This window comes from Trichechus manatus, unplaced genomic scaffold (assembly GCF_000243295.1).
Source record: "Trichechus manatus latirostris isolate Lorelei unplaced genomic scaffold, TriManLat1.0 scaffold00088, whole genome shotgun sequence".
In the NCBI taxonomy this organism is placed as follows: Eukaryota; Metazoa; Chordata; class Mammalia; order Sirenia; family Trichechidae; genus Trichechus; species Trichechus manatus.
The window spans coordinates 8361675-8373105 of record NW_004444024.1 but is presented as its reverse complement, the minus strand read 5'-3'; the positions used below and the strand labels follow the sequence as shown (position 1 = coordinate 8373105).

The following is an 11431-nucleotide window of genomic DNA, read 5'->3' as shown; positions in this document are numbered from 1 at the left end:
GGGACCAGTCTCTGGAAAATGACATCATGCTTGGTAAAGTTGAGTGTCAGTGAAAAAGAGGAAGACCCTCAATGAGATGGACTGACACAGTGGCTGCAACAATGGGCTCAAACATAGCAACAATTGTGAGAATGGCGCAGGACTGGATGGTGTTTCATTCCGTCATATGTAGGGTTGCTGTGAGTCGGAACTGACTCAAGGACACCTAACAACAGCAATATTCATAATGCAGGGGGCAGTGGGAGGAAATACCTGAAAAGCCAGTATTGGGGGGATTGTTTATGTGAATTAGGCTCATGAACTTGATGGAGTATTAGGCATCCGTTCAAAATGATAAGCTGTACTAATAAAACAACGAAAAGGGTGAAATGCCATAGTCTGTACGTCTGTGATAAGAACCATATAAAATTATATGTGCATATGAGTGAACTAAAAGCAGTTGATTTGTTGAGTCAGGATTATAAGTACCTTTTTTTCTTCTTTCATTGAGTCTTCTATTTATGTGTATGTGTAATGAAAATGTAAAATGTGTGTTTAGGGTCACATTTAGAAATATTTCTCCTTAGGGATGGATTCGTTCAGTCCGGTCCCAGAAGGAAGTCTTGTTCCTGCATGTAAATGATGGGTCATCTTTGGAAAGCCTTCAGGTTGTTGCAGATTCAAGCTTTGACAGTAGGTAAGTTTAATAAAAAGAATCCTCTGGGTTTTTTTTCATCTTTGGTTCCCACTTCCGTAATCTAGTTATCTGAGTTACCTTTCTAAACGAATCTACTTTCTATATCTTTGAAGATCAAGTCCGAAAATACTTTGCATCAAGATCCTTCAAGCTCAGGCCTTCCTCTCTATCTATCATGTTTATGTGTTGGTATCCCCCACCTGTGCTTTGCTTCAGTCTTTCTTAACTACTTCAGTTCTCCTAACCTGTTCCGCTCTTTCTTGTCTTCTAGCTCTTGTACATGTTGCTGCCCCTGCCTAATATGGCTTCTCCTTTTTCACTTGGCGTTCACAGTTCCAGTTTAGGCATCATGTGATGTTCCCATCCCTTGACTCTGCCCCGTGCCCCTGCTCTGTGCTCTCATAGCCGCCTGTGTCTGTCTGTCATAGAACTTACCTCATTGAACTGTAAGCAACTCTATTTTTATTTGACTCGTCCTGTTAGACTCTTAGTTCCTTGAGGTCAGGGATGATGCCTCATTCATTTTTATATTCCTGCCTTTTAGCACAGTGCTGAGAAAGTAACCAGTTATTATTTGTTAAATAAATGGAAGAAACTCTTATGGTTTTATTTATCAGATTTTAAAACTAACACCATCTTTAGGTTAGAGCATGAGCACTGCGGAGCAGAACGTTATTGTAATTTGTTAGGAGAAGTGTGCTTTGTTATTCCAAGCACTGCTGAGGTTCCTGTTCTCCGTGTATTAAATAGGTTCCTGGGTCTCAGGTATTTGGTCAGTGAGGCAGAACACCAAAAAAATTATTCTGATGTAATAGTAACCATTTTTAAAAGTTTATAGTTTGTTGATTACAAGATTAATACATGCTCATTGTTTAAACTTGAAATGTAGTAAAGTTTTACAAATCGTTCATCTTTCATAATCGTGAAAATTTTTAACGTTTTGCTGTAATCTCCTCTGTTCTTATTTCCATGGATGTATATATTTTACTACATAATTTGGTTTATAATATACATATATAGTTTTACGGCCTCTTATTACACCTAACATTTATCTTGAACATTTTTCCATGTCAAAAACTCTTCAATAACATCTTTAATGGTTTTATAATATTCTATAAGGTAGATGAATTGAAATGAATTTAATAATTGCCTTTATTGTTACACATTGAAGTTTTTAATTTTTTCTATAGAATGTCACTAATGTAACATTTTTGTACATAAATCTATGTCTTTATGTCTGATTATTTCTTTATTATAGATTTTTAGAAGTGGCATTACTGGATCAAGAAGTAGGAACATTTTAAAAGCTCTTGCTTTAAAGTGACAAATATAAAGGCTGTTCACTCCTAGAAGTAGGGTATAAATATTCGTCTTAGCGGGCCTTTGTCAGCCTCGAGTAATTTATCATCTTTAAAGAAACAAAACTGGGACAAGAAACTCTACAAATGTGATTCCATCTTTAAGAAACATTTTGACCTATTTTGCAAGTCTCTTCTGTTAGTAGCTTTCTGTTTATAAGCCTGATGGAAGGTGTTAGAGAGAATAGAATCAGAGAGTATCACTCCAAAGCATTTGTTAATTTGTTCACTGAAAAAAATATCTCATTGCTAGGAATCATCTTAATCCCAAATAAGCTACAGTATGCATATTTCCGATAGCTGACCATCTGCAAATTTAGTCTAGGCAAGATTTTTCAGTCTGGTCCAGATCATCTGTAGAATTGTAGAAGTGATCCTGTTTCGTTGGAGAGTGGAGCACAGTTTTCAATAAGATGATTTTCTTCTTTTATGGTGTTCCTGATTGTTTTTTTGTTTGTTTTTGACTTGTGGCTTTTGATTTAAAAACAACATTAACAGAAAATGTCCAACTCTAATACAAGTCAAAGTAAAGTTGGTTACATTTAATTTCAATGTTGTTCTTTTACATTGCATCATAAACCAAAAAAAAAAAAAAGAAAAAAACCAAACCCATTGTCATTGAGTTGATTTCAACTCATAGCGACCCTATTTTACTACTCATTCATTGTGTAAAATTTCAAAGCAAGTTTACTGTCATCCAGCATTCACTTAATCAGAGTTTTCTAATAATTGGTACCTCCTTGCATTTTTGGTATAAATAAAGTTTGCAATGATAACATTAAAGCTCTAAAAGATACCAGAAAAATTTAAATTATCCTGTATTATTGAGAAGCATAGTAAAACTATGTATGCCTGGTGTGAATGTTAATTTGTTTCCGCATTTAACTGGGAAATTTCTTTCCCTCACCTGCAGAATAGCAACATTTATTATAGTTTTATGGCAGTGAATCTTTCATTTTGTTATTTAACTAAATGGCCTTGTAGGTGTGGTTTTGGAGAATCATTAGTAGTCATTGAATGAATGAATCCCTTTGCAGCTCACTTGGAGCATACTACATAGAGTTGCTTAAGTTATAAGAAGGTAAATCACAAATCAATGCCTGCTGTGGACTGTCTGCACTTGTGGTGCTGGATTTGAGGCTCATATTTGAAATCACTGTTCGTTTTCTCTGTCCATGGCATTTTAATGGTATAGCAGTTACATAGATGTGTCTAATGGCACCTAAATTTTGGATGCTCTGGAGGATGACTGCCTGTCCCTTTGAAGTATTCTGAAGAGCCCCAGGAATGACATTCTTATATGTCAGGTACTTTGCATTTTGAGTCAGAGCATCTAAAAATACCCTTCTACGTTTGGTGAAAGTATACTAGGTTTTTTTCTCCCATGATGCAGTAATGGACAATCTTATTTATACAAGTTATATAATAATAAATGTAAAAGAAAATAGCATATCTTACAAAGAAAATAGCTTATCAACAAGCAAAGAAAACTAGATGAGGAATCTGACAAATTTACTTTAAAATATAATACACTTTCTTGAAGAAGGCCTTTATTATCACAATTATAAAGTGTTAGAGTTATAAAGGATTTTATGATCGTTTACTCCAACCTTTTTAATAGATGACTTCTTAAAACAAATGAGGTTAGATGGCTTTCCCTGGTAGTCATATAGGTAATTTGTGGATGAACTTTGACTAAAACCTAGATTAATTAACCAGAAAGCACTTCTATATGTGCTCAAACTATCAGCCAACTACCTTTTTTTTTTAATTTTAAATAATATTTTATTGTTTTCGGTGAAAACTTACACAACAAATTAGGCTCCTGTTTAACAATTTCTGTATCTGTTGTTCGGAGCCCTGGTGGCACAGTGGTCAAGAGCTCAGCTGCTAACCACAGGGTCAGCAGTTCGAATCCACCAGCCACTCCTTGGAAACGCTATGGGACAGTTCTACTCTGTCCTGTGGGGTCACTATGAGTTGGAATTGACTCAACGGCAGCAATTGGTATGGTATATTTATTGTTCAGTGACATTGATTACATTTTTCACATTGTGTCAGCATTCTCATTTCCATTCTGTTTCTGGTTTTTCTGTTTCCATTAATCTAGCTTCCATGCCCCATGTTACCTTCTCATCTTTGCTTTGGAGTAAATATTGACCATTTGGTCTTATGTAGATGATTATTTAAAGGAGCACAGTACTCACAGGTGGTATTCTTTATTTTATGAGCCAATCTATCATTAGGCTGAAAGGTGACCTCCGGGAGTGGCTTCAGTTCCAAGTTTAAAGGGTATCTTGGGGCAGTAGTCTTGGGCGTTCCTCTGGTCTCTACTGGTCCAGTAAGTGTGTCCTTTTTTAGGAATTTGAGTTTTGTTCTACATTTTTCTCCCTTTCTGTACAGGACCATCTATTGTGTCCCTGGTCAGAACAGTTGTTAGTGGTAGCTGGGCACCATCTAGTTCTTCTGGTCTCAGGATAGATGAGGCTGGGGTTCGTGTGGGGTATTAGTCTTGTCAACTAGTTTCTTCTTTGAGTCTTTGGTTTCCTTCCTTCTCTTTTGCTCCAGACAAGTACGGACCAATAGTTTTATCTTAGATGGCCACTCACAAGCTTTTAAGACCCCATACATTACTCACCAAACTAGGATATAGAACATTATCTTTGTGAACTATGTTATGCCAATTGACTGAGCCAACTAACTTTTTGTTAAAAGCTTTTTCTTTTGAAATAATAGTAAGTTGCAAGAAAAGTACAGAGAACTCTCACATCCAGGCTTTCCCCAAGGAAAACATTTTACATAACCATAGTACCTCATCAAAACCAGGAAATTGGGACACAACAGAGAGTCCCTGATAGAGCAGCAGGGAAATGGGGTGCAGAACTCAAATTCTAGTAAGAAGACCAGACTTAATGGTCTGACTGAGACTGGAGGTACCCTGGAGAACATGGCCCCTGAACTCTCTCTAAGCCCAGAACTAGAACAATTTCTGAGGCCAACTCTTCAGACAGGGATTGGACTGGACTGTGGGACATAAAGTGATACTCGTGAAGAGTGTGCCTCTTAGTCAGGTAGATACAAGAGACCAAGGGGCAGCTTCTGTCCAGAGATGAGATGGGAGGGCGGAGAGGGTTAGGAGCTGGTTGAATGGACATGGGGAATCAGGGGCGGAAAGGAGGAGTGTGCTGTCGCAGAATGGGGTGAGCAGTTAGGGTCACATAACAATTTATGTATAAAATTTTGTATGGGAGACTAACTTGAAATGTAAACTTCATTTAACTACAACAATGAAAAAAGGGGGGGCTTGAAAAAAAATATTTTAAGACTCAAGATTACAGTGATATTCAGGTCCATATTTTGATAGCCAATAAAGAGATTAAAGTGGAAAAAAAAAAACAGGAAATTGGTGCTAGTACAGTATTATAACTAAAGTACAGACCTTATTCTGATTTCATCAGTTTTTACATGCAGTCTTTTTTTTTTTCTTTTATTTTTTGACCAACTGAATTTTGATAAGGATAATTGTATAACCCCTAATTCCAAATACTTGTATGGTTCTCTATTCCCTATTTAAAACTTATGAAGTTCAGATTTATAATTTTGATATTCAGTAGAGCATCCATAGATCTGAAGACTAACCCAATCAAGTGTAACAACTTGTATCATTAATACTTCAATGCTCTAATAGCAAGGTTTGTTTTTAGATAAGGATTACCTGTAATGATATTTTGTGTATCTGGTTTTTGTTTTTGTTGTTGTCATTACTATAGAGAACTGGCTTTTGGGAGCTCTGTGGAAGTTCAAGGGCAGCTGGTAAAAAGTCCTTCCAAAAGACAAAATGTGGAACTGAAAGCAGAAAAAATTGAAGTTGTTGGAAATTGTGATGTTAAGGTATGCCTTCTGACACTTTTACAGAGCCTGTTTAGACTTAACTTCTAAATGACATATAAAATCAAGAATCAAATCCTAAGACTTCTGAAAAAAATAGACCGAAAATAATTGGAACTCAGAGAGGAATGCAGAAGATAACCATTTGTTGTTGTTATTGTTTAAGAAGAATCTGTGATTATTCACTGTTCTGACTGGTTCTCCTTTGGCTTATGTTAGTGTTGATGCCTTCATCATCCTTTCCCCTTCAGTTCAGTGTCATTTTAAAGTATTCAAATATTAGAGAATTCTGAACCCCGAGCAATCCCCAGATTTTTATTAAGGTCACATTTTCACTTTAGTAAGTATGGTGCGTGTTTCTGCATGACATGTAAATTAGTATGTGCACAAGGCCTAAGAGACAATATTAAAATAAACAAGCTACAAATGTAACTTAGCTTCTCAGTTATCTTTTGTATTGAAACTTTGTTTTTTATCTGATAATATGCTTCTGTGCTCTTGGTCTTATAACATAAGGATGGGAAAAATAGAAATATTTCTAAGTGGAGCCATAATTTCCTTTAAAATATTTTGTATACCTGCACTATTCTGCCAGATAAAAGAAAGCTCCTCACCCTCTCTCATGTTCTCAGACACTATTAATGTGTTGATAAACATGCCAATTGATTATGAATGCTTATGGATTTTCAAGACATTTGGGCAGAATTCAAACCCAGGTCTCTCTGATTCCACCCCACCATTGTACTACCTTTTGGAATTAATGTGTGTCTATAATCAGTTATGTTAAGAAATAAAGAAGGACAGCATCTTAGTTTTTTTCCAAACCACTACTATTTAAGACAGGCCCTGGAAATTGATTTTATAAAACAGTATCATTTTTACCTTCTAATTTGTTTTTTTTTATTGGCAGACTTTCCCTTTTAAATATAAAGAGAGGCATCCTCTGGAATATATGAGACAGTATCCTCACCTTAGGTGTAGGACTAATGTTCTGGGTTCTATATTGAGGGTTCGCAGTGAAGCCACAGCTGCCATTCATTCTTTCTTTAAGGTAAGGCGCTTTGCTTCTAGGTGTTCTCTCTTGGAATAATTGTAACACTGGAGTATTATCCTGAAAGTCCCATTTGTTGTTTATTCCAAGTACCCTTTACTTGTGTGTTTACTGGATCAGCTGCCACAGGCATGCGTGTGTGTGTGTGTGTGTATGTGTATATGGTATATATGTGTGTGCGTGTATATAGTTTAATAGCTTTTTTGAGGAATAAATGGCATAAAACAAACTGTACATTTTTAAAATGTATGATTTGGTATGTTTTGACATATGTATATTTCTGTGAAACCTTTACCACAAATCAAGATAATGAACATATCCACCACCCCAAAAGTTTCCCTGTGGCCCTTTCTAGTCCCTTCAGTTCCTTCTTGTCCCTCCCCATCCCCAAGCAACCACTTATCTGCTTCCTTTTACTATAAATCAGTTTGAATTTTATATAATTTTATATAAGAGAATTATGCAATATGTAATCTTTTTTTGTCTGACTTCTTTCACTCAGCGTAATTATTTTGAGATTCATCCTTGTTGTTGTGTGTATCAATAGTTTGTTTTTTATTGTTGAATAATATTCCATTGTATGGATATGCTACAGTTTATGTATTTACCTCTTGATGGACATTTGGGGTGCTTCCAGTTTTTTGGCTATTGCAAATAAAACAGCTGTAAGCCTTTATGTACAGGTCTTTGTACGGACATACTTCCTTTTCCCTTGGGTAAATACCTGGGAGTGGAATGGATGTATTACATAGTAGGTGTCTGTTTAACTTTTTAAGAAACTTCTAAACTGTTTTCTAAAATGGTTTTCCATTCCTGCCAGAAATGGGAGAGTTCTAGTTTTTCCACATCCTTGCTAACACTTGATAGTGTCTTTTTAATTTTAGCCATTCTAAGTGGTGTGTAGTGGTATAACACTGTGGTTTTAATTTGCATTTTCCTATTGACTAATAATGTTGAACATCTTTTCATGTGCTTATTTGCCATCTGTATATATTTTCTTCAGTGAAATATTCTTCAGATATTTTGCTCATTATTTGTGTTATTTGTTCTCTTCTTGTTGAGTTTTCAGAGTTCTTTGTATTTTCTGAATAAAGTCCTTTGTCAGATACTGTCTTTGTGAAGGTTTTCTCTTAGAATGTAGCTTGTCTTTTCATGCTGTTAATAGTGTCTTTTGAAGAGCAAAAGTTTTTAATTTTTTAGCCCAGTATGTCAATTTGTTCTTTTAAGGATTGTGCTTTTGGTGTTGCATCTAAGAAATTTTTGCCTAACCCAAGGTCACAAAGATTTTCTCCTATGTTTTCTTCTAGACATTTTATAGTTTTAAGTTTTACACTTAAGTTTGTGATTCCTTTTGAATTAATTTTTGTGTATGGTGGGAGGTATGGATTTAGGTTTATTTTTTGTGCATATGAATATGCTGTTGTTGCAGGACCATTTTTTGAAGAGGCTGTCCTTTCTCCACTGCATTGCCTTTCTTTGTACCTTTGTCAAAAATCAGTTGTCTATATGTTTGGATTTATTTCTGGACTCCCTATCCTGTTCCATTGATCTATTTCTCTATCTTTACACCTATCCTGTTCCATTGATCTGTTTCTCTATCTTTACACCAGTAACATGTTGTTTTGATTACTGTAGCCTTATAATAATTTTTGAAATCAGGTAGTGTTAGCCTCCACCTTTTTGTTCTGCTTCGGAGTTGTTTTAGCTATTCTAGGCTCCTTACATTTTTATATGAATTTTCAAATCAGCTTGTTAATTACTGTAAAAACACCTATGGGATTTTGAGTGAGATTGCATTGAATCTGTAGACTGGTTTTGTGAAGGATTGATATCTTAGCAATGTTAAGTCTTCCAAACAATGAACAAGCTTTATCTCTTTATTTATTTAGGTCTACTTTAATGCCTTTCAGCAATGATTTTGTAATTTTTAGTCTTTCACGTCTTTTGTCAGATTTATCCCGAAGTATTTCATATTTTTGGGTGCTGTTGTAACCACTCTACTGAAAAATTCAATTTCCAATTTTTCTTGCTAGTGTATAGAAATATACTTGATATTTGTATATAGGTTTTGTATCCTGTACCCTGGCTAAGCTCACTTATTAGTTCTAGTAGCTTTTTTTGTAGATTTCATCAATTTTTTTACATAGATAATCATGTCATCTGTGAATAAAGACAGTTTTACTTCTTCCTTTCCAATGTTGATGCTTATTATTTCCTTTTCTTGTCTAATTACACTGGCTGAAACCTCTAGTACAGTGTGGAATAAAAGTGGTGAGAACAGATATCTATGTTTTATTCCTGATCTTGGATGAACATTCAGTCTTTTACAATTAAGTATGATGTTAGCTGTAGATTACTCAAGGATGCCTTTCATCTGGTTGAGGAAGTTCCCTCCCATTCCTAGTTTGTTGAGAGTTTTTGTCAGGAGTGGATATTGGATTTTGTATAATGCTTTTTCTACATCTTTTGAGATGACCATGTGATTTGTTTTGTTTTTATGTAGTGAATTACATTGATTGATTTTTGAATGTTAAACCAACCCTACATTCCTGGGATAAACCACACCTGGTTGTGGTGTATTATCCTTTTAACATGTTGTTGACTTTAATTTGCTAAAATTTTGTTTAGAATTTTGCATGTATGTTCATGAGGAATATTGTTTTGGTTTTATCTTCTTTTAATGTCATTGTCTGGTACCGGTATCAGGATAGTGGTGGCCTCATTCGATGAATTGGGGGTGTTCCATTTCTCTCTGTTTTCTGAAGTATTTATGTAGACTTGGAATTGTATCTTAAATGTGCTGTAGAAACTAGTGAAGTCACATTGATGTGTAGAAGCTTATTTTGTTGACTTGGTTTTCTTTTATTGTGGGAAACTTTTTAACTGCAGTTTAACTTTTTACATAGATATACTACTGTATAGGATATGTTTCTTCTTGAGTGAAGAACATTGGTAGTCTGTGTATTTCTAAGAATTGATAGATTTCATTTAAGTTGTTGAATGTGTTGCTATAAAGTTGTTCATCTCACCTTACTATCCTTTTAATATCTGTAGTTCTGTAGTAATGTCACCTCTCTCATTCCTGATATTGGTAAGTTGTGTCCTCTCATTTCCTTGATCAGTCTGGCTATAGATTTATCAATTTTATCAATCTTTTTAAAGAACCAGCTTTTGGTTTCATTGATTCCTCTCTCTGTTTTTCTATTTTCTAATTCACTGATTTTCACTTTGATCTTTATTGTTTCCTTTCTTCTGCTTATTTTGATTTAATTTGTCAATCTTTTTCTAGTTTCTTCAGGTGAAAGGTCATTGATTTAAGATTTTTCTTCTTTATAATAGGCATTTAATACAATAGATTTACCCCTAAGTGCTGCTTTACAGCATGCCACAAATTCTGATATGTTATGTTTTCATTTTCTTGCAGTTCAGAGTACTTCTAATTTCCCTTTTGATTTTTTTTTTTAATCCATGGGTTATTTAGAAGTGATTATTTAGTTTCCAAATATTTGAGATTTTCCAGAGATATTTCTGTTACTGATTTCTCATTTAATTCTATTGTGGTTAGAAAGGATGCTCTATATGATTTGAAACCTTTTAAATTTGAGACTTATTTTATGGCCCAGAATATGGTCTATCTTGGTAAATGTTTTATGTGCACTTAAGAAGAATGTGTACTCTGCTGTTGTTAGGTGGAGTATTTTATAAATGTCAGTCATGTCAGGTTAGTTAATAGTGTTATTCAAGTCTACTAAATCATTTCTGCCTGCTTGTTCTATCAATTATTGAGAGAAGAGTATTGAAATATCTAACTGTAATTATAGATTAGTCATTTTCTCCATTTAGTGCTTTAGTTGATGCTTCATGTAATTTTAAGCACTTTTATTAGAGGCATAGATATTTACAATTATTATTCTTCTTGATTAATTGACCCCTTTATCATTATGAAATGACCTTCTTTATCTGTTAATATTCATTGCTTTGAACTCTACTTTGTCTGATATTATTAGAGCCTTCACAAGCCTTCACAACTTCCTTTTGATTAGTGTTAGCATTGTATATCTTTTTCCATCCTTTTACTTTTTTTTTTTAATTGTGCTTTAGATGAAGGTTTACAGAGCAAACTAGCTTCTAATTAAACAATTAATACACATATTGGTTCATGACATTGGTTGCCAACCTCACGACATGTCAACACTCTCCCCTGCTAGACCTTAGGTTCCCCATTACCAGCTTTCCTGTCCCCTCCTGCCTTCTCGCCTTCTCGTCCTTGCCCCTGGGCTGGTGTGTCCATTTAGTGTCGTTTTGTTTTATGAACCTGTCTAATCTTTGACTGAAGGGTGAACGTCAGGAGTGACTTCATTACTGAGCTAAAAGGGTGTCTGGGGGCCATACTGTTGGGGTGTCTCCAGTCCCTGTCAGACCAGTAAGTCTGGTCTTTTTTTTTTTTTTTTTTTTTTT

At 34.9% G+C, this 11431-nt stretch overlaps 1 protein-coding gene across 3 annotated transcripts in view; it reads left to right on the top strand.

Annotated features, from left to right (window-relative positions):
• The window catches only part of NARS2 (asparaginyl-tRNA synthetase 2, mitochondrial), a 170320-nt gene that overhangs the window by 13333 nt on the left and 145556 nt on the right, over positions 1–11431 (top strand). For all 3 annotated transcript variants that reach the window (XM_023736598.1, XM_004382005.2, XM_023736599.1), the window contains exons 2-4: positions 567–676; positions 5805–5925; positions 6833–6973. In XM_023736598.1, the coding sequence (XP_023592366.1) occupies positions 567–676; positions 5805–5925; positions 6833–6973 (372 nt within the window). The remainder of the gene's footprint in view (positions 1–566; positions 677–5804; positions 5926–6832; positions 6974–11431) is intronic.